Here is a 23,531-nt window from a genome sequence, read left to right as displayed (position 1 = left end):
TTAGCTATTTAGCGCTTTTTTTAGACATGTTTGTTATAAGAAACTTTGGTGTTTTTATCATAAACAAGGGAATGACGATGAACTTAGTAACACGTCTTCTCAAATCAAGGAAGAAGTGATAAATCTGGTAGGTTTGGAAGTGTCGTCATATGAGGTTAGGATTTTGGTTGTAAATGTTGTAGAAACTAGGGGTTTGTTGGTTTTAGGAACCTAAAGATATAGAAATTCCTTATGTAAGAAATCCTTTTGAGGTTAGGAATCTAGGGACTAGTACTCATGTAAAAAGGAAAGGTGTAGTCACAAGTATTAACACCATGGAGGTTTTCGGAGGGATCGTTTCTCAATCATGCAATTGCCAAACCGAGAATAATTATATGATTTTACTTGAACAAATTGCCCAAACCTATATTCGAGCACATATGCTCACTTTCGATTGTGACTCTAGTGATAATAAAGTTAGATAGTGGATAAAATCACAATCATGTGCTCATACTCATGGTCTTTATTTTTTATCTTTTGACAGTTGAGCGTGAATGGTTCGAGGGGTCAACAAAATAGTGAGACTTCTCCAATTGGAGAGTGCTGCCTCTTGAAGGTGGCAAAAGATTATATAGTCAATATATCAGATGTATCCTCCCCCTGCATGAGTGTATCTTCTCCAATTGGAGAGTGCTACCTCTTGAAGGTGGCAAAAGATTGTATAGTCAATATATCAGATGTATCCTCCCCCTGCATGAGTGTATCTTCTCACAGATGGGGTTCATAATCCACTTAAACTATTTCAAGGTGGGGATTATTAACCATTCGGGAATCTCCCCATCACAAATGCACCCTGGGAATTAGACATTCATTAAAGTTTTTAAGTCATGATACAAATATAATAATGGTGTCCCCACTTTGACAATCTTCTTCCATCTATTCAATATTCAATGGACTTTAGGTAAGTCAGACCAGAGTCAAAGGTTATTATCATTTAGGCCAGGCAAAAAGATGTTTGAAATATACAAATATAGTCTCAAGAATTTCAAAGACATGTAATACCTAGTCATCACTCTTAGTCACACTTCTAGTTAGAGTATTTATGAAATTTAGGACTGACACCTTTTAAAATGTAGAGACATGCTCCCAAGTTGTGGTAATAAAATGTCTTTTGGTGTGACCGGGGTCATACATATATCATCTCAATGACCTATCTCAAGAACAAAAATATTTGAAGACTAAGCCCACTTTCTTTTGAAAATAATTTTGAATTTGTCAAAGATGTGGGATCTTCCTGTGTCAGTTCTCTAAAACGGATGAAGCAGTATATTGAAACTCACATACTAATTTAAGTGGATACTAAAGAACAAAGGAAAAATATTTTTGGTGAGGGAGGAGATCTTTTAAATATTCTTGTGTATTTAACATTTTGCTTATAACGATATTAAGATTTAAATATATGTGCAATGTCTAGTGGAGACTTCCCCTAAAGACGACTCTCAGAGATCTAAAACCCTTGACAAATCTTCTACCGGAGTAGATTGGACCAAAAATTCATCCCCAACCTAGAGGCGGTCACATGCGAAAGTCTCATCGTCGGTCTAGTGACAGGAATGTTTCTAGGTCTTCAAGGTAGGACGGGGAAGTCTCTAGACAACCTCTTGACAAACTCAATGAAGTTATAGATGAGAAGCTACAAATGTGTGATGAGTCGTACTTTTACATGATGCGGAACCACCCCTATATATGAACGATGGTTAGAACCTCCCCCGATGAATGTGACACTTTATGCGAGAGACTATTTGATGGATTCCAATGATTGAGATGAGAGTGATGTTTGACTCCTGTGTGGCTCCTTAGTGAGGGTACACATTTTTCTCGGTATGAGTGGACGGAGTTTTGGACTTAACCTTTGTACACATTTTTAAAAACTTTTGATGAATCCAAACATATTTTGCAAAACCTCATAGTAAATGGGGGACCGGATACTATGTGTAGGAGACAGATACTTGAATAGGGGAAGCAATGTATCTCTTTCACTATTTTGTATTTTCTTTAGTCCCCTACTTCTCGTATAGGTAATGTCATTGTCAACTCTTAATGCATCATAAATTCCAAAGGAACACAGAAAAGTGGGTATCAAATATTTTTTCTTTACACCTCCACAGATTTAGTAATTGCTAAATTTGTTGAGTAATTGCTGAACCTACAATGCCTATATATAAGACCTAGAGATGCAATTAAAATGTACTAGTACTGTATAGTTTACCTTATAAACTTATCAATATAATTGAAAGGAAAAAAAAAAGTCACAAACTTTGACATCTTAACTATTCCATATTTCAATGCAAAAGGTAAAAAAAAAACTAAAACTTAACCCAACAGAAGGTAAAAAACATCCACATTATCATGTTAAAACTTTTTTGAAAAGAGCTATGAAGTGTTATTGCTAAACGCTGACACACAACTACCTTCCCCAAAGAAAACCAGTGATGAAATCAAAGACCAAATTTTAGTGTATGATTAATTAATTGCATGGTCTTGTCAATTTTCTCCTTTATGTTTGAGTCTATAACACTGCCTATAATCATAGTACATTTACTTTTTTTTCCTCGTAGCTTAGTGGTTTAATATAACCACAGTACAATTTTCTCCTTTACAACTACTAACCGAACTTGTTTAATAGAATCATAATACATTTACTTTACATATAAAATATATATATATATATATATAATTTCTCTTGAATTCAGCAAAATGTAGCAGACTTGAATGAAAGAGGGTACATGAAGGAATTAGAATAAGTGAATCTAATAATCTGGCTAGAACTCAAAGGTTTTCCATCATTCACCAAACAATCATCATAAGAGAGTCTTTTGAACAATCTAGGGTTGATTATTCTTGCAGAAGCGAACCAGCCACAATGGAGATGGATTTCATGAGGTGCACATCCAGAAACACAAGTGTTCATAATTTGCACTATGTATTGTGGAATTCCAGAACTTGAACCTTTGCTTTGCGAGATGCTTATATCTCTTTTCGTGCATGAACCTGATCAAATAATGATAAGATATTTCTTTACAGAAAAGCACGAAAAAATTGCTTATATATATTTTTTTAAATGAGCGAAAGAATTGGATATGTGTACCATGAAACCAATATTTTGTAGAGACGGAATGAGTATTTTCTGCTTTTTTTTCTGACACTGTTATGGTTATGGACACATTTTTGTTTTCATGGAAAGAACTAAGAATCTGTGTTGAAGAACCTGCAAACATTATGTAAATTTCTGGTTAAAAAATTATTAAACTATACATAGAGAGAAAATAAAGCAAGAGGTTATGTTTATGTTACCTGGACGCATTTCAACATCACAAAATACAAGGAAGGGCATTGTGAAGCAAAGGAAGAACAGATGAAAAGACATTGTGATTGTCATGTTTAATAATGCAGCTATGGCTATATGTTTTTTTCTATTGAATGAAATGAAACTCAAGAGTGTGTTTAGGAAAGAATTTTGAAGATGGAAGAGAGGAGAGAAGTATTTGTAGGGTTGGTGACCCCTAGAGTGTTGCTTATACGAGAATGGTATGATTGGATTGCACATTGTGAGTGCATTATGAAGTCCCTTTTATTCTTGGGGTAATGTAATTAATATACCAACATATGGCGACAAATAATAATAAAAATAATAGATACAAACATTCAACAAAAATATATATATATATATATATATATATATATATATATATATATATATATATATATATATATATATATATATATATATATTATATTTTATTTTTTTGTACGTAACATTGTTAAATCTTTTTAAAAGAAAGTTTTACGGTCTACTATAATTTTCTTTCTTTGACTCAACTCATTAGTATCTGTATTGTGCATGGAGGATAATAAAAAAATTATTATATGTCAACATTGTATTTAGTGCATGTTATTTAATTCTATAAGAAAAAAAATCTGAATATGCCAAAATTAATTTTTTATCTCAAAAAATCAGTTTTAGTAGTCTTAAAGTGTAAGGTTTGCTCAAATTACAATATTTCATTTTACTTGAAATCTTCAGTGATAGTGGTATGCTTTTGGGTCCATTCCTTTTTCACATTGAGATGAATACAGCCCTAGAGAAAAAACAAAGCACTTGAATGGATGCTAAGCTGGAAGAAGAAAGTTAGAGTGTAGCAATGGCAGGCCCCTATGAGAAAAGGAAAATGGAACTTGAGGAAATCAGTTATAGCTTCTTTTATTCTTCCATTTGAATGATAAATTTCCATTTTTATTTTTCATTTTACATATTATAGACTTATTCCAACTTTGACAAAATGTGTCATTTATGATGAATGGCATGCATGCACATGCAGACACGGTTGCATGCATTGATTCATTATTCATGTGTTATGTCACCTTTCATCTTTTCATATTTTCATGAAAATGTTTTCTTTTTGTAACCACATATGTATCAATAATCCTCCCAAAAAACCATTTCATAATTGTCTGTCACTTGCACGTGAAGATACACACTTGAAAAAGGATTCAAACCGTTATGATGATTTTACAACTAATCATATCATATTTGATTTCAAAGATGATAAAGTCAAACTCTTACTATAAACTTAAATCTCATAAACAAAAGAATTCAGACCTTAAAATAGTACTAGTTATTGGGGTGCATGGGAATCCAGCTATTTGATGGTAGAAGAAAGAGTGGCTATAATGTAGCACTTGGTAACAAAGTGAGAAATGAAAGATGCCCCTGAAATCAAAGCTTTATTTAGAATCCATTCATACAAAACAGTTAGAAGTCACTGTTAGATTGCCAAAAGACAAAACCGCGTTTTGCCACTATGTGAAGTAATATGAATGAACATTTCTGGTGCTTTTTCAGAAGCACATGTGGTGGGTTCATGTATACCATTTGGATTCAGCTAGTGCTTTCAAGTTCAGGTAGCTAGATATAAGAATCACTTTGAATGTTAATTTATTGCTTTTGCAAGTTATAGCAACCTAAGGTTTTGGGGGCAAGCCAGCTCACCTGTTCATGCATGTATGACCATGTGATGGGAATTAATTGCTGCAGCACTAAGAATATTTCACTACTTACCTAGGCACACTCTTATATTTATGATCAGAAAATTAATGTCATGTATTGTGCCCAACACTTTTTCGATTATTTACTTGCATTTAATTCCTGCAGCACTAAGTTTAGTTTCCTAACTTGCATTTAATTCCATTATTTATGCATCATAATTTTTAATGGTCACTTTATCTTATATGATTTGCAGTGTTGATGTTCCCTCCATCTCAATTATTTATCTAACATAATTTTAAAAAAACACCATTAATTATGTTATAGTAGCTTTATTAAAATACCAATGTTAAACAACATGTCATTTAGATTGTTGGTACACCGCAGAGTATCCAATGGGAGAAAAAGGCTCTGTAACTGTGGAGTGTTAACTAAAATTCTTCCCACGTTATAAGTTTTAGATTGTAGTGGGAGCAAGTAGTACTGAAACAGTTTAGCTACATAACTCTAACAAATACTTTTAGCACACTTTTAAAACTTGTTCGACATAGCAATTACATAAACTTGTAATACTTTTTCTTTTAATTCCGATTACTAGTTTAATTTAGTTAAAACATTTTCTTTTTATAATTGAAGTGAATAGATTATATTTGAAATAAGCAAACTCAATGGTAAGATAAAATATGACATCATTCATTTTAAAGATAAATTGGGTGCTCAATTTAAGGCATTCATCTATTAGGAACAAATATGCACAATTATTACTATAAAGAAACAAACCATTCCTCCGAGCTGGATCTACTAAGATTATACCTAATCGTGTAAATCCCGAGACAGAGCCACAAGACAGTGTGCACGTGAAAATGTGACTAATCAATCATGGGGCGGTCTACATTTAGAGAGAAAAAGATCAAGAAAATATTTGATATTTAAAGTTTTCTTGCTTCCATGATTTCAACGTGAGGTATTGATGTTCGATGACTAACCAGGATCATCATCGAATAAGCACAACAAAAATGACAGGAGGGCATAGAGAAAGCTTGCACAGATAGTAGTTGTACATAAACCAAGAGCCCTTAATTATTCAACTATGACTGTAAATCATTTGGCATTAACCGCTCTAAGATGGATTGGTCATTTCTCCTTCTTACTCTGTTCAGTCAGCATTTTCAAAACGGTAACCAATGCTTGCAAACGATCCCATATGCTAAGCCCATATAGTGCTTCAACAAGTGACTCCTGAAATTCAAATCCATTTTCTGCCACAGGATACTATGACAGATGAAAAGTGCATATCAGTATCTATCTACTCACGGTCAAGTCTTAAAATATTATGAAAGGTTTTCCAGACTGACCTGAATAGGCTTAGGTATTTTTGTCTTGATGAATGGCCACCATCTATCTTCAACAACTGATTTCACAAGGCAGCATGCTCGCAGGCCTTCAACACCACCAAAGCGTCCAAATCCACTGTGTTTCACTCCCCCAAAAGGCAGCGACTGGGAAAAAAGAATGCAACTTTAGTTCAGTGGAAATTAAAATTTAAAGAGGTACAGTTTAGCTGAAAGAACTGCCAAGTTATAATAAACAGGAGAGCCTAATTTAAAACAATATGTGCCTTTACCCAATGACTTGACCTATTAGAAGAGTTAACAAGATAATTCTCTATGACAAGGGATCTTAACTCTAGGATATGGATGGCAATTGGACTCATTGCCAATGGATACCCGCAAAAATAACCCATAACAGATAGGGTAAAAACCCACAAAATAGGTAGGGGCATGGGCACAAACAATTACCCACTAAAATAAGCGGATATGGGCGCGGGTACGGGTAACTTAGTACCCACCCAAGAGCCTAATTTAAAACAATTTGTGCCTTTACCCAATGACTTGACCTATTTTAGAAGAGTTGACAAGATAACTCTCTATGACAAGTGATCTAGACTCTAGGATAGAGATGGCAATTGGACTCATCGCCAATGGATACCCACAAAAATTACCCATAACTGATAGTATAAAAATCCGCAAAATAGGTACGGACATAGGCACAGACAATTACCCACTAAAATAAGCAGGTATGGGCACGGATACGGGTACCTTAGCACCCACTCTACCCCATACCCGCACAATATATATTTATATATTTTTATTTTTGTTATCATGTACACATGTTAATTTATCAATTTTATTAAATACATTACTATTACTATTAAACTTGTACGCAATACGTGTTTTAATATAAATGTTTGTTTAATTCTTAACTCAACAATAACATCCTTTAAATTTTTTTAATAGTGTTGAAAAAATTTAAAATTGCATGATAAATTATAAATGATAGATTATTTTTTATTAGAAATGTGGATAAACGAGTATGAGTACTTAGATACCGATAAGATACGGGTATTTCAAATAGCAGGTATGGAGACGGTTACTATAGTACTTTGTCCAAACTTTGCCCATTGTCATCCCTACTCTAGGATATTGTTAGAATATTATAAATATTTTATAATATCCTTTATATTAATATAGAGTATCTCTTAGTATCAGATTTAATATTAGTTATTATTATCATGATTTTTTTCTTGGTTTAGGATTGTGTATCCCTATAAATAGAGATTAATATTGAGTCATTTGTATCATGTCGATAGCTATTATCAAGAATACTTTTCTCTCATCTTTTATACATAATCACAAATTCAACATGGTATCAAAGTCTAGTTCCAATCCAATGACCTATGGGTGATGGGCCCACCTCGCTTCCGCGGCACATTCTTAATTAAAAAGGTTAGATTTCAATTACGAGATGGAGATGGGCATGTCTGAACATCCATCAAGCCCTAAGGGCTTTATGTTAAAATGTGTAATATAAAACCATTCATGTGCTGCTTTATGCAGACTTGGTTCATGGCACAAACACAATAAAAAAATTAGAAAGCGAGATCAGCAATTGAAAATCAAATCTTACCTGACACATATAATTTGATGCAAAATCATTAACTGCAGCTACCCCACAATGTATATGAGAAGCTATCTCTCTAGCATGACTTTGGCTGCCTGAGAAAACAGCGCAGCCAAGCCCATATTTTGAGTCATTAGCAAGCTTGATAACTTCTTCATCAGAGCTAAACTTCATTATTGGCATGATAGGTCCAAATGCCTATAAGTCAGATGCACGGATGAATTTAGTAAGCAGTTGCTAGAGCATACAAGATAGAAAGATATTCTTGAATAATAGTTGGTTGTACTACATGAGAATCAATAATTCAAATTTCAAAATCTCCAATACATGTAGTAAAGATATGAGCCATATCTTGGAGTTGGTTACATAGATATGGATTAAAACCAAAAATATTTTAAAAAAATGAAAAAAGGGGTAATGTGAAAATAGAGAAATAGCAAGCATTGCTACCTCTTCTTGCATCAATCTCATGGAGTGATTCACATTTACAATCACAGTAGGGGGAAAATACTGATCAACAGCATCTTCACCTATATGTCCAAAACTTCCACGAGCAACAATTTCAGCTCCTTTGTCTAATGCGTCATTTACAAGACCTTCAAGCTTTTCAGAATGTTCATGCATGCATAAAGCTCCCATATCATACTTCCCAGCAAGTGGTGGACCCTGCGAGAAATCATTAACCCAAAACAGTTTATAGCGGTATAGAAATGCATGTGTGTGCAAGTCAAGAACAGTTTAGATATAAGCCAGAACTTACTTGATTCTACAATAATATATCAAAAATATTTCATATTATTTGGATTGCATTTTAAAGTAACTTACAAGTGTTGATCAACAAGGGTGCATTTTCTAAATTTTCCGACATACGTCGTACGGATGTCATACAAGTGTTGGACACTGCGACATGTCTACTCCTAGAGGTGTCCGTGCTTCATAGGTTACATTCCACTCCGCCCAAATTAGAGGGGGTGGGGAATTGGATGTGATGGTATCCATTCTATCACGCTCAATTCCATTAACAGTCCAAACAATGAAACATTCACTAACTCCACTCTATCATTGTATTTTAGGGCTAGTACTTAGTCTTAAAAAACCAAACATGGTCTAGGCGGGTTTCTGTATTATATCATGATATCTTTCCTTATTCAATTAGGATTAGAAGTTTAGTATAAATACAAATAAGGTTTAGAGTTTTACTTTATTGTATAAAATCATAATCATAATTCAGAGTTTTTATTTCTTTCTCTTCCCTCTGGAAAATAGAAAAAGAGGAATACAGAAATGTAACAAAAACTGGGGCAAAGCAACATATAATGAATCCTATGACTGTATTGCGAAATTTCAGAATAAACTACATCAGATGTAACAATAAGCTGATGGACTTCTGAAATAGAAATTCTGTAAGGTGCAAGTAAATGTGGCAAGAAACCAAAATTGACATAGACAGATATTGAACAAAACATGTGTCATAGAAAAACACGTGTAATATTTGAGATAAAAAAACACTTACAGCTGTAACAGATTTTATGATTTTGGTAATTTTACTGACAAAAGATGGATAAATGTTCCTATGGACATAAAATCGTTCAGCTCCAGCACAGTTCTGCCCACTTGACTGAAGAAAAGCCCTGACAGCAATTTGAGCAACCTACGTTCAGAAGATCAATGACTGTTAAAACTTAAAACTATGGCACTAAACAATGATTATATGATTATGTTGTAAGGTCAACATCTGCAACCAAATATGGTCAACAATTATATGCAAGCCTTTGGAAATTATAAAATGTGAAAGGTATTCATTCATACATGGTCCACATCTACATCTTCACAAACAATAAATGCATCTTTTCCACCAAGCTCTAGTGTAACTGGTATAAGTGTCTCAGCAGCATTTTTCATTATCTGCAAAAAAGAGCAAGAAATCTCAGCAGCATTTTTCATTATCTGCATTCAGCTGATCTTAATATTACTCTAAACATTGACCAAATATTCTAGGGAAATTCTTTACTGAATGCAAAACATAGAAATTAAATCTTCAGAATCATAAACAAAACTATCATGTGATACAATTCACAGATGAGAAAACAGGTCGAACTAATTTGATTGGGCAAAGGAATCATACCATCTTACCAACCCCGGGTGATCCAACAAAAATGACTTTATCAACAGAAGACACCAGTGCTTCTCCTGTTTCCGCAAACCTGGTAAGGAAAGTACAATTGAGGTGATAGATGCAGATATGACTTTGAAATTAAAGGGAAAAGAAAGGGTACAAAAATAAGGCTCTACCCTGTTATCACCTCAACAAGGTCCTCTGGAGCTCCTATGGCAGCAAGGGCCGATTGGATGATCCGGAAGTAAAAGCATCCAGACCAACTTGCATGCTCTGATATCTACAATCAGAATCACGAGGATTTTGGTCAAACTGAAAAATATAAACATAAAAGAGTAGGTGTTCCTATTGAATGTTGCAGAAATTCAATTGTTAAAGTAACAAAATATTATACTATCCCCATGAAAGCATAGCAGTTAGCAAAATCTATTGTTAAGAAAACATTATAATACATCCATACGATGAACAATTTTAGATAAGGTACTAGTTGGTACATATTATGCCATTTTATACCTTAATCACAATGCCATTTCCAGAAAAAACTGCTGCTAGCATAGGGTTAAAAATATTATGGAAGGGATAGTTCCACGACACAATGGCCCCTATAACTCCAAGGGGGTGAAATTCTACTCTGGATCTTTTATGAAGCATTGCTCTTCCAGAGGATCTGCAATTTTATTCATTTATTGCAACAAAAAAAATGGTCATGAAAATGCACTTAGATTAGGTGATTTTCAGTATTAACATAGAAACATCTTTTACTTATTAAAAAAAACATAAAATCAAATTAAAGGGGATACAGTAACAAACAGAGAAAATAAAATGAGAGACAATCTAACATGTTAATTTATGGTGCATCTACTTGTCAACGGCCCTAAGAAACATAAGTATCATTTTCTTTTGAATAAATAAATATAAGTAGAGAACTACTAGTGTTTTCAGTCTAAACTCTACATAATATGAGAACAAATATATTATATATTATTAAATACAAAAAGATTGAGACAGGTACCTGTACTCAGGTTTCAGACATTGTTCACCCTCTGACAGTAGCCAATTGATCTTCTCACATGTTGTCATTATTTCTCCTAGAGAGGCATCTACCATTGTTTTTCCAGTATCACGTGATGAAATCCTAATAAAAGAACACAACTTAGAATACATTCCATATTGATATTCTTATGCAATAACCCTGGTTTATATCTATTTTTCAGACTAACAAACAAAATGATGCTAAAATTGCATGTTTTCTAGGATGTCACAAGTCACAGGTGCAACATTGCATAAGTTTTCTCTTTTAAAAAAAAAAACACTGAAATCTTCAAAAACTATGACCAGGGATTTGAGGTGCTCTTACTCGCAAATTAGTGCTTGATGTTTAATTATATACTTCAATAGTATACGCAAAAACTGGCGCCTTTGCTTGAAGCTGGTCTTTGCCCACATTTTTTGTGCCTTCCGTACTTTTTCAATTTGCTCCTTGACCTATCCATGTCTCAAGTTAGAACTAGATATTTCTGAGTACTTTTACTTATGAATGCATCTAGTCAAACCGGTATTTATGAACACTCTTGTAAAAACTTGTTTGTATCATTAATATTTCATATTTATGGCTTCTTGGGCATAAGAGATAATAGTGAACCAAACAAAATCTCCAGTTACTCGCCCTTTGATATTTTTCTTTTATAGTGGAAATTTCAAAACTTCTTATTTATAAAAATAAGACTTGTTATTATACTTAGATTTGCATAAACATAAAATAAATAAAGAGTTTAATGACTATGCACAGAGGGTATCAACAAATATCACACAATCATCCTATCATATCTCACCGTGTAGATATTTGTTGAGATATTTAAAAAAGTAAAATAACAAAATGGCATCATGGTGAGATATAACTGAAAGACTAAGTAAAAAAAATTGCACTATCAATGTATAGTCATTAAATTTTATTATAAAAAATATACTCCGTTCAAATAAACAACGTACATCTAAAACTAATAGTTGCTTTCTAGCTTAAGTAAACTATATTCCAAACAATTTATTGGAATATTATGAATCAGTGAATCACAATCATAAGTCTCTTGAGAAGCAATAAGCATAGAATCACAGACCTCGTCTGATGTCAAAGCAGGAACGTATCCCAAATATTTCATGGTAGCAGGCTCATAGCACTGAACTTTCTTGCCCGATTGCTGCGCCGTTCCCCTCGGAGGCACCTGAATAAGAAGCAATTTCATCATCTAAACTGAACAGCAGAAGGATTCCCCAAAAAGGAAAAATAAAATTACAAACCACCAAACACCAAGTCAGAACTCATATAATGCTTCACCGAGATAAAGTTAATTCCTAAAACATATCATTCAGCAACATACTCATTTCCAATTAAAGTGAACTCTAATTTCAAGTTTCAAATCGAAGAGTAAACCATGCTGATCTCGAATATCGCGGAAGCAGAGTACAATCAAACACATCAAGATCTCAATTCTAAGTGTATATGAAAAAAGAATTAGCAGTACAATACTCACGTATATGAAGCTATTCTCCTGCGATTGGTTTCCATCTTCCAACACTGCAATTATCAAAATCTACATTACGATTTCACCAGCAACAAATTTTGATGCGATACAGTGAGTGATGTGGAAAATTACCATCGGAAGCGTCAACGTCGATGGAAGGAACCTTGGGAGGAATGAGCATGAGAAGGAATTTGCAGACAGCGAAAGCGAAAGCGAGAACGAGCAAGGACCACCAAAACGCCATTGTAAAACTCTGAAGCAGATTCAGAGGGAGAATTTTTCTTCGAAGAAGAAAACCGATTCGCTAGGGTTTCGAAGAAGCTTATAGAGAGTTCTATTTCTGTTGGAGGAAAATGCTCGAAAGAGAGTGAAGGAAGGAATCAGATGAGGCTCTGAGGTGATGAATATGCATAATGGTTTGATACTATGGACAAATGGAGAAGGAAACTAATAATAAAAAATTGCACAAGTGAAATAAGATGAAAGAAAGCAACAAAATTCGATTCTCTGAGTTTTGATATTTTACTTCTTTACTTAGTTTTTTTCTTTTTACTCAACTTCTATCTTTTTCCAATTTACAATTTTCATTTCCATTAAAGAGAGAAAGGAATAAACTATGACTTTATCTGGTTTTAGTTTTACTCAACTTCTTTACTTAGTTGAGAAGTTAACATGTTTCCTTTTCCGATTTTCGATTTTCATTTCCATTAATGAGAGAGAAGAAAAAACTATGATTTTATATGTTCCAAAATGAAAATTAAATCGGAGTCTCTTCTAACTTAACTAAATGTTATGTTCGAATTCAGTCTAGGACACATAGTAGTGTTAAATTTCTTAAGAGTTTGTCGTTTATTATAGTTCTATAAAATCCGAGAGATTAATCACTACAATTATGTATAGAGAATATTTTATTTATTTGGATTTAATTCAAAATGTACATGTTTGATTAAGATTAGCGTAAAAATAAATAAAATTATATTAATTGTATATAAAAAAAAGTACATAAGTTTTCATGATATTGACATTATTTATGTCAGCATTTGATGTCGAATGAGTAGATCGACTATCTTCATCAATTATCAACCACTTATCATAAATGTGTGTGTGTGATCTTCAAATATGACATGTTGTTTGTTTTCTAGATGAAAGTTTAGTCTTTCAACCAATTATTCTTTGTAATCCATATCAAAAGAAAATATTATCAAGATATATTTACATGCATACAAATATATATGGTGGTAATACATTTTTATTTCATCATAAAATTTTGAACTTGACCTTTCATTATTGTTGCTATAAAATCCTTTAAAAAAAAACAATGTTATCTCTCCTTCTATAAATAAGATATCTATCATAATCAATCATTGTGCATTCAACATACTGAGGTTCGCCTAGAGAGTTTAGAGGTCAGACAAGTCTCCGGGTTGTGTAATCGAAAGGGGAACAGAAGTCTCTATCGAATTTTCTTGAACATAATTGTTTATTGTGAAACTCAAATTAAATCTAGATCCGGCAAAATGACAATTTCAAGATCTACAACATTTTGCAGTTGAGGAAGAGGTGGTTGATTTCTTACTGTTATAGCGGTGTCGCGCCGCGAAAAATACTTGAGCGCATCGCACGATCGAAATACAACAGAGTCGCCATTAAATTTTATTTATTCTAATAGAAAGGAAAATATTAATAAAACCCCAAAGGAAAGAGAAAAAGAGAAAGGAAGTCGGTTATGCAAGGAGAAGGTATTAGCACCACTCACATTTGTTGTACTCAACGGGAACTATTTTGATTGTTCTTTGTGCATATGGATGTTATTATCTAAAGGTTACTTGCAATTGGTTTTAATTAAGGAAAAAATAAGCTTTTAATTAATGCGCTCGCCAAGATTTCAAAACTTTGTGTCTACTTATTCTCATAGTGCAATGAGAAAATCAGAGCTCCATAATTCGTGGGGTAAAAAATGAGTATTTGTTGGTTGATTTTAGGGGACGATGTTATAATCAAATCTTATAAGTGTTTTTTGATGTTAGTCGTTTAATCCTGGTTCAGATGCTCTAATATGTTAGTCTGACTGTTAAGTAATGAATTATAATAGTTATTTTATAAAAAAAATGTTGTTTGGACAAAGAATTGTAAAGGTGATGTCTGAACCAAGATAGGAAATTGTAAATGTGGTGTCTTAACCAAGGACAGGAATTAAAAGTGGTGTCTTAGCCAAGGACATGAATTAAAAGTGTGGTGTCTTAACCTAGGACATAACTGAAAGTGGTGTCATAACCAAGAGAGTAAGTGAAAGTGGTTTCATAACAAAGAACTGAGTTGAAAGTGGTGTCAAAACCAAGAGAGTGGTGTTTAAACCAAGAGAGAAATTGAAAGTTTAAGAAATATCTTTGACGTTGGTTGTGATTGATTTTAGTCCGAAGACAAATGTTAAAAATTGTCTTAATTTGAATTGCACTAAAATCTATGAATTGAGGTAAATACTTTGAACAATTGAGTCATATGTCTCGTATCCATAATAAAGATAAGAATGATCCCTCTCATTCTTCTCCACTTCTTAAGGCTCGTGACGTACAATTCACATCGTATTTGCTAAGTGTTTTGTGATTTATACTTGATGTTGGATCAAGTTTACTTGCAAAAATGGTTTTAGTCTTTAATGGACAAAGAGAGAGATATGATTGAAAGAATGAGGTATGATTCCAAAGATGGGGAATGAAGATTGATGTTGTCATGCCAAGATTGTCCTATCATTTAAGATTTTAGAATGGGATTGTGATTGACCCTATGAGAACATGTATGGTACAAGTCCTAAAGTTTTCTAATTCAAATTAAGTGATCAAAGGACTTTTGATCATCTAATTGAATAAGATCATAAGGGATCATGTAATTTGTTTTAAAGGAGTAACTACAAAGTCCTAAAATCATTAATTCAATTAATTGATCAAAAGAAGTTTAATCAATTAATTAAATTAAGACAAATGAGAATCATGCAAAAATTAGGTTAAATTATATACATCAAGAGCAAGTTATCATGACTTATGAACTAAAGTCAAAGAAAAAGAATATATCAATGATTAATGATATGTAGCCCTGAGTTTTCTAATCCAATTTTGATTATGAATTTTAATTCTATTCTAGAAATTAATCCTACTTTAGAATTATAAAACCTAATTAACTAACCCTACATAGTTTCCATTAAAAATGATTTGAATGTATCAAAAATACTAAAAAAATTATTAACATAAATAAGGAAATAAATTATCTCTGTCGGGGGTGTGACAAGAAAAGGGGAAGTGTAGAAGGTATAAAGGGTGTTGGGCCCAGAGTCATGAGGCCCATGTCATGTTATTGTTTTTTGTTCAAAATTGAGGGGGTGTAAGTTGAAGGAAGAGTGTACGCGTTAGTAAAAGGCTATGGGTCATAGCTTGGTGGCACAAGAGTTAGACTCGGAAGGGGAAACAGTCACTTATTCCACGCCATTCATCCAGAATCACTCTTCACCTTAGGCTTATCGGGAATCGCTCTACCGCACCAGAAATCACCTCTGGCGGCGGCGGAGCCCAGAACACCACCAACACACTCATCTCAACATCCTATTTCCATTCTTGCACCCTAATTTCAATGAAACTCAACCAAAACCCTTATTCTAACTCAAGAACGTAAAACCCTAAAAATTTCAAACAACAATTAAATAGCGAAGGTTCATGAATTCAGAGCAAGACCTTAGGGTATGCTTCAACAACAACAGTTATACGCTATGGTAACAACAATGGTGCAAGAAAATGAAGAACAATGCATGTCGCGTTTACCTATATGGAAGATATTGGCCCTGGTGTTTATAGGTATTGAAGAAGATAATGAAGAAAACCAGAGAATCAAAGTCACGTGTTCAGGTAAACTCCAACTCCTTGTTGTTCCATTCAATTTATTTTCTCCCTCTTCTTCTTCTTTGAATCTTTTTCTTCTTATGTGAATCTTTGTTTGGGTGTTTGTAGCGTGTTGTTGTTGATGTAGAGTTAGGAGTAGAATAGAGAGATAGAGCTAGGTTGAATTTGCAAAGAGTTGAGTGTTGAGCAACTAGGTTAGAGTTGTAGGTTAAGGTCTAGCACAATTGATTCAGAGCTTTAATGTGAAGCTCCGATCAATGGTAGAATGAGAGATTTTAAGAGGGTTTGGATGAGAATTTGGCAGAGTTTCAATGGATGAATTGATGCTTAGGGATTGAGCAATGAGCTAGGTTTATATAGAATGAGATGTTGAAATTTGAGAGGGAAATTCAATTAGGAATGAATCAATTTTAACCCTTAGATGGTGATCATAGGCTAGGGTTTATCAATGGTTAAGAGTCATTGATGAAAATTAGTTAGGAGTTGGTTTTGATTTATGAGAAATTTTAATGGAATATGATTGTTTTCAACTGAGTTTGGTGTAAAATTAGGGATGAAAGTTTGTTTGTTTAAAGGTTAGAGGATTTTAAAAGTTGGTTAGAAGGGTTTAGAGGGAAATTTGAACTTAAGGGTAATTTGGTAATTGTCCTTGCACACGTGGCAGTTGACAGTCAGACAGTTAGTTATCAGTTGTGAGTTGGTTAGTAGTTAGGGATTGGGTTTTGATAGTTAACTGTGAGGTTAGTAGTGAAGTTGTATGATTGTATGTATGGCATGTATGGTTGTATATGTGTTTGCAATGGATTGTGTCATGTATGTGCGTGTAGATATGTTTTGTTGAACTATGTATGTTGTGTGTTATGGTGTTGTTGTAGCATGTGGGATTGTGATTTGTATGCTTTGATGTATCATGGTTTGGATATACGTAGCTTTTATTGTATGGATTTGACGTAGGCCTGTTATGTAGTACGCAGTAGCAAATTTTGTTCAAATTTTGCTTGCTATGATATGTTATGTTGAATTGATGTATGCTTGGATTTGACTTGAGGTTTTATGGCATTATATGTGTTTATGAATTTAATGGCATGGATTTGATCTATTCTAGGTTGGAAAGACTATGCTTAAGCTTTGATGTATGACTGTTGTGTCTAAGTGATGATGCATTTAAACTATTTTTGAGTTATGTATCATAAAAATGCAGGTTGTGTGGTTGCATTGTTAATGTATTTGTCAAGGTTCAATGGTCATTGTGTATTTCTTGGGTGAACTCACATTGTACTTGAATGGTCGTGGACTGTTTTAATATGTGAATTGTCATGGCTTGGCTAATGTATGTCCATGATGCATATTGGTTTTTGGATGGAAATATGAGTTACTTCATGGTTGCTCTATATGGTTCATGTATGCATTGAAGCTTGGTTAAGGTCATGGAGTATGCATTATGGTCATAAAGCATATTTGGTTGTACTTGAAGGAAATGAAGCATTGATCATGATTATTGGTTAAATGGAGGGTCGTGATGAAGATGAAAAAGGATATATCTAGGGAAAAGTCTGACTTTGGTCAACTATTTGACCAAAAAAGTCAACTATAGGTCAAACTGAGGATTTTTTCATGTAATTTCAAATTTGATTTTTGTAATGTATTTTGGACATTTTGAATATGAATTTTGGCTTTGTATGGTTGATGTTTAACCTTGTAACTTATTCTTCAAGTAATGAAATTTTTCCATCCATTTTGTAAATTTTGAATTTGAAACTTCCTTTCAATTTGAATGAATAATTTTAACTAAAAGATCAATAGCTCATCCATGGCTAATATAAAAAACCTCATAAGACTTGGTCAACAAAAAGTCAACCTCCCATGATTGACTTTGTTGACCAAAAGTCAACCTTTTGTGAATAACTTTTAAATCTTCTTATTCATGATATGTACTAATATAACCAATATGCCTTGAACATGATTAGGGATTCCAAAGATTAGGTTAATAAAAGTCAACATTCAAAGTTTACTTTGACCAAAAAGTCAATTGTAACACAACAGTTCAAAAGCTTGTTTCACAAGTGCACACACCAAGAAATCCTAGTCCATAGCAACCTCTGGGATATCTTGTACCATAAATAACCAATAAATCATTTGATCAAGTCACCCAAGACATCCAATTGAATTACAAACAATAGGAATCCTTTGAGCTAATAATATTATATGTAAATGCAAGTGCAGATGAATGATCCTAGAAATGAATGATTGTGGTAAATGAATGCAGATGAATTGGAGACCATGAGCCAGATAAGATGAGAATAGGTAGGGCAAATTTGGGGGTATGACAGCTGCCCCTATTTAATCATCTTAAACTTTGATGTACGATCCACGACAACTTTTGGGCATTCGCGGTAGAAGAGGATTAAATACAAAGACCAAAAAAGTTGTCCTTTGAGGAGAAAATAGATGTAATGCGATAAGACTAGGTGTATTGTTGGGAATTTATTTATTGGGGATACGGAATGGAAGATAGATTTTATGGGAATTATTTGATGGGTATTAACTGAAATACTTTGCTAGGGAATAAATCAGTCATGAAAGAGATGCATGTGGTCATATTTCGACTTATGTTATGCATTATGCATGTGGTGCTTATGCTTGACTTATATGATGCATGAGATTATCCGTGTAACATAATAGTGTAGGCTATTTTTGTGAAGGAAATGACTGGTATCTACAAGAATAAGACTATGGTTCTGTTTATTTTTTGTGAACTGTGATTCTCCGACATCCGATAGATGGAGAAAAGAGCTTGTAATGAAGGAGAGAACTTCAGGTTACCATAATTGCTGGAGATTTCATTTTGATTCTTTATGAGATAAAATAACTTATGACTTGATTGGTCGTCAATATGCTCTAATGTATTAAGCGTATATTATAGACTATCGATCTTCCTTTAGACTTTTCAAGTAATTAGGGAAATGAAAAGGTTTTTCTTCTGGAGCTTTTATTTATTCTCAATGTTCTACAACATTATTTATCAACAATAATCAGCACCTTGCAAACAAAATACAGAAAGACGGAAAATTGATAGGAGAAAGAGAGTTGTATTGGATGTAAAACTTTGTACACAAGATGTGAGTACAATTATGGAAAATCCTAGAAGAGGAAATTACAAAAAAAAACATTGAAAATAAGGTAAATGATAATGAGAAACTTATACGAATTTCCATTGATTACAACGCATGTTATTATCCACGATAAGATCTGAATCCCAATACTCTACTTTAGCTGACAATGACCGGACTGATCTATGTCGTCTGAATTCTAGTCGTGATGAAGTAAGCTCAAATGTGACAGTCGAATCCCTTTATCCCTAACTTTTGCCTAGACATATTTCATTTATTTATCCACCGGGATACCCATTTTTTCCTAAGTCACCTTTTCAGGTTTTTGACTTAGCAGGCTTATTATCATTTTTTTATTTGATGCCTAATTTTTTCCTGGACATTTCTTTTTTGATCCACCGGGATACCCATTTTTGTCTAAGTTGTCCTTTCGGATGTCAACCTAGTGGACTCCTTGTTCATCATCATTTGTTAGGCATAATATATTTTTATTGCATAGGAGTTCACTAGAAGTGGAAACTCCTCCCCATCCATGGTGGTGAGGATCATGGCTTCGCCTAAGAAAGCCTTCTTTACGAAAAATGGTTATTCATAGTTAGGAGTCCACTTGCCTCGTGGATCCGAATGTATTGGCAGATATTTCTTGAGCACTAGGTCACCTTCTCGGAATTCACGAGGGGGAACCTTTTTGTCAAGAGTGTTATTGAATCGTCTCTAGTATAATTGACCATGGCAGAGAGCAGTCAAGCGTTTTTCGTCTATGAGATTAAGCTGATAAAGCCTGAACTGGATCCATTTTGCTTAATCAAGCTTGGCTTCCATGTTGACCCTCATTGAAGGAATCTCAACCTCGATTGGAAGGACAACTTTCATGCCATTTACAAGTGAGAATGGAGTTTCCCTAGTATAAGTGTGTATTGAAGTTTTGTAGCCATGTAGAGCAAAGGGAAGCATCTCATACCAATATTTGTAGGTTTTTACCATTTTCTGGATAATCTTTTTGATGTTCTTATTTGTTGCTTCCATGGCGCCATTCATCTTGGGATGATATGGTGAAAAGTTATGATGTTCAATTTTGAAGCTCTCACATAACTCCTTATTCATTTTATTATTCAGGTAACTGGCGTTATCAGTAATAATTTTGCTAGGAATTCCGTAGAGACATATTATTTGATTTTTAATCAATTGTGTAACCATTTGTTGAGTAACATTAGTGTATGAAGTAGTTTCTACCCATTTAGTGAAGTAATCGATAGCGACTAAAATGAAGCGATGACCGTTAGAAGCTTTCAATTCGATCATTCCAATCATATTGATTCCCCACATATATAAGGGTCATGGTGATGTCAAGATTTTTAAAGGAGTTAGTGGCATATGAATCTTGTCAGTATAGATTTGGCATTTGTGGCACCTTTTGACGTAGTTGAAACAGTCAGACTCCATAGTCCTCTAGTAATAGCCAGCTCGAAGGATTTTCTTGGCCATTGCATGTCCATTAGTGTGGATCCCTTCAAAATCCTCATGGATTATTTATACGATCATGTCTGCCTCGTACCTATTCATACATCTTAGCAAGACCATGTCGTAGTTTCTTTTGTATAATACATCTTCGTTGAGGAAACAAATGGAATTAAGTCTTCGCAAAGTTTTTTGGTCACCGTTGGATGCCCCTGCTGGATACTCTTGTTTTTTAAGGAAACACTTGATGTTATGGTACCAAGGTCTGCCATCAAATTCTTCTTCGTCTGTAAAACAAGTTGTTGGTTCATTTTTAAGATCCATTTTTATTATTGGCGCTTCGTTAGGGTAGCTTACTTGGTACATTGAGGATAATGTAGCCAAAGCGTCTGCCACTTGATCTTATTCTCTAGGAATGTGATGAGAAGCAATTTCTTTGAAATTCTTCATCAATTCTAAGACATAATTACGGTAAGGAACCAAATTTGAGTGACGGGTTACCCATTTTCCTTTTACTTGATAGATAACAAGCATTGAATCTCTATACACCTCTAGAGTTTTGATCCTTAGGTCGATATCAGCTTTGAGACCCATGATACAAGCCTCATATTCAGCCACATTGTTTGTACAATCGAAGCATAATCTTGCAGCGAAAGGAATATAACCATTATTTGGAGTGATCAAGACTACCCCAATTCCATGCACCTTAGCATTTGAAGCACCATCGAATGTGAGTTTCCATCGAGCCCCTAGTTCAAGTTCCTCATCTGGGCCAGGAATTTCATAGTATCTTATAAGCATTATATCCTCATCAGGGAAGTCAAACGACATTGGTTGATACTCTTCCAAAGGTTGGTGAGCAAGATTATCTGCTAACATGCTTCTTTTGATTGCCTTCTGGGTAACATATTGGATATGATATTTAGTTAATAGCATTTTCCAACGAGTTGTTCTTCCAGTGACATCGGGTTTTTCAAATATGTACTTAATTGGATCCATTTTGGATATCAATAAAGTAGTATAACATACCATGTATTGCCTTAATCGTCGAACATCCCATGCCAAAACGCAAGAAGTCTTCTCCAAAAGTGAGTTTCGATCTCACAATTAGTGTATTTCTTGCTCACATAATAAATGGCACGCTCTTTTCTGCCTGTATCGTCATGCTGACCAAGTACACAACCCATTGATTCATCTAGTACTGTGAGATACAATATCAATGGTATATATGGAACTGATCGTATTAGGATCAATGGTTCTTGTAAGTATTTTTTATTTTAACGAACGCCCATTGGCAATTGTCATTCCACTCGACCGTTTAATTTTTTCTCAGCAATTTGAATATAGGTTTGCAGGTTGCTATCAGATGAGAAATGAACCTTGAGATGTAATTTAGTCTACCTAGAAAGCCTCAAAATTCCTTTTCTATTATAGGAGATGGCATATCCTGAATAACTCGAACTTTGTCAGGGTCAACTTCAATGCCTCGTTGACTGACAATGAATCCTAATAGTTTACCGGAACTAGCCTCAAAGGTGCACTTTGCAGGGCTCAATCATAGCTTGTATTTTATTAAACTAGAAAACAGTTTTCTCAGATGGCCAATATGTTCCTATTTAGTTCTGGACTCGGCAATCACGTCGTCCACGTAAACCTCTATCTCTTTATGTATCATATTGTAAAAGAAAGTTACCATGGCCCTTTGATAGGTTGCCTTTGAATTTTTCAAACCAAAAGGCGTGACTTTGTAGCAGAACGTTCCCCACATGGTGATAAAGGTGTTTTTTTCCATGTCATTGTCGCATCCGCGAAAAACAACCGGCGGGCTGAAACAAAAACAACACAGAGCCGCCACCGTGCGTTATTTATCCCAAAGAGGGAAAGGAAACGCTCAGAGTAAACCTGGGAAAAGCAAGGTCTCGCGACCAAAGAGAAAGGGTACGGGAGTCGGTTACGCAAGGGGAAGGTATTAGCACCCCTCACGTCCGTCGTACTCGACGGGATCCACGCTCTAAAGAAAAGAATAGGTTGCTAAAACAAACATCATACACACACACCGAAGACAACACAGGTGGGGGAAAAGAGGAGAGAGCTCGCTAGGATATCGCATCCTATGCCTACGTATCTCGTCTGGAACGAGAATCAGAGCTGCCGTAGTTCGGCTCACGCACGCCAAACAAGACACACACAAACACAGGCAAACCTGGAACCCGAATGCCAATCGCTGGGCTTACATCGGCTTCCGAACCAAACAAACACCATCAGGATACGGACAGCCAATCGCTGGGCTTACATCCATATCCTGACACACAAGAAGAAACAGACAACAACAAGCAAGCAACAAGTTACTAAGGAGTCGGGAACTCGAGCCTAGCAACTGTCAAACAAAACACACGCAAAAAAAGAAAAGGGTGCCCGGAGAGACCTCGCACGGTCTCCTGCCTACGTACCTCATCT

At 34.4% G+C, this 23,531-nt stretch overlaps 3 protein-coding genes and 1 long non-coding RNA gene across 4 annotated transcripts; 1 reads left to right on the top strand and 3 right to left on the bottom strand.

The window, feature by feature from the left end:
* Window positions 1–2,707: 2,707 nt before the first annotated feature.
* Window positions 2,708–3,621, bottom strand: LOC127074155 (TPD1 protein homolog 1B). Its single transcript, XM_051015453.1, has 3 exons — window positions 3,334–3,621; window positions 3,128–3,247; window positions 2,708–3,030 (listed from the first exon to the last, which is right to left on the bottom strand). The coding sequence occupies exons 1-3, from the start codon at window positions 3,584–3,586 to the stop codon at window positions 2,729–2,731; spliced, it is 675 nt and encodes a 224-aa protein (XP_050871410.1). The 5' UTR covers window positions 3,587–3,621; the 3' UTR covers window positions 2,708–2,728.
* Window positions 3,622–5,931: 2,310 nt separating this feature from the next.
* LOC127074144 (aldehyde dehydrogenase 22A1) lies at window positions 5,932–13,170 on the bottom strand. Its single transcript, XM_051015443.1, has 14 exons — window positions 12,752–13,170; window positions 12,629–12,672; window positions 12,215–12,319; window positions 11,458–11,585; window positions 11,113–11,235; window positions 10,614–10,767; window positions 10,277–10,380; window positions 10,110–10,188; window positions 9,794–9,889; window positions 9,498–9,635; window positions 8,435–8,650; window positions 7,991–8,182; window positions 6,379–6,522; window positions 5,932–6,295 (listed from the first exon to the last, which is right to left on the bottom strand). Exons 1-14 carry the CDS (start codon window positions 12,861–12,863, stop codon window positions 6,158–6,160), a joined length of 1,773 nt encoding a protein of 590 aa, XP_050871400.1. The 5' UTR covers window positions 12,864–13,170; the 3' UTR covers window positions 5,932–6,157.
* Window positions 13,171–15,978: 2,808 nt separating this feature from the next.
* On the top strand, window positions 15,979–18,250 carry LOC127074139 (uncharacterized). The gene is made up of 2 exons (XR_007785930.1): window positions 15,979–16,512; window positions 17,708–18,250. It is a non-coding gene; the product is annotated as an uncharacterized LOC127074139 (long non-coding RNA).
* A 3,226-nt stretch (window positions 18,251–21,476) lies between these two features.
* On the bottom strand, window positions 21,477–22,073 carry LOC127110025 (uncharacterized). Its single transcript, XM_051046074.1, has one exon. It carries the CDS (start codon window positions 22,071–22,073, stop codon window positions 21,477–21,479), a length of 597 nt encoding a protein of 198 aa, XP_050902031.1.
* Window positions 22,074–23,531: the final 1,458 nt, after the last annotated feature.

This window comes from Lathyrus oleraceus, chromosome 1, assembly GCF_024323335.1.
Source record: "Lathyrus oleraceus cultivar Zhongwan6 chromosome 1, CAAS_Psat_ZW6_1.0, whole genome shotgun sequence".
NCBI lineage: Eukaryota > Viridiplantae > Streptophyta > Magnoliopsida > Fabales > Fabaceae > Lathyrus > Lathyrus oleraceus.
Note: the sequence above shows the minus strand (reverse complement) of the source record. Positions and strands in the feature narration are given on the sequence as shown.

Coding starts and splice junctions, on each gene's coding strand:
- LOC127110025 (XM_051046074.1), bottom strand. CDS start 22,073: ATGGATCCAATTAAGTACATATTTGAAAAACCCGATGTCACTGGAAGA.
- LOC127074155 (XM_051015453.1), bottom strand. CDS start 3,586: ATGTGCAATCCAATCATACCATTCTCGTATAAGCAACACTCTAGGGGT. Junction 3,248..3,333: donor TGATGTTGAAATGCGTCCAG/GTAACATAAACA, acceptor TAATGTTTGCAG/GTTCTTCAACACAGATTCTT. Junction 3,031..3,127: donor TACAAAATATTGGTTTCATG/GTACACATATCC, acceptor TTATTTGATCAG/GTTCATGCACGAAAAGAGAT.
- LOC127074144 (XM_051015443.1), bottom strand. CDS start 12,863: ATGGCGTTTTGGTGGTCCTTGCTCGTTCTCGCTTTCGCTTTCGCTGTC. Junction 12,673..12,751: donor CGACGTTGACGCTTCCGATG/GTAATTTTCCAC, acceptor TGATAATTGCAG/TGTTGGAAGATGGAAACCAA. Junction 10,381..10,613: donor GAAATGGCATTGTGATTAAG/GTATAAAATGGC, acceptor TTCTGATTGTAG/ATATCAGAGCATGCAAGTTG.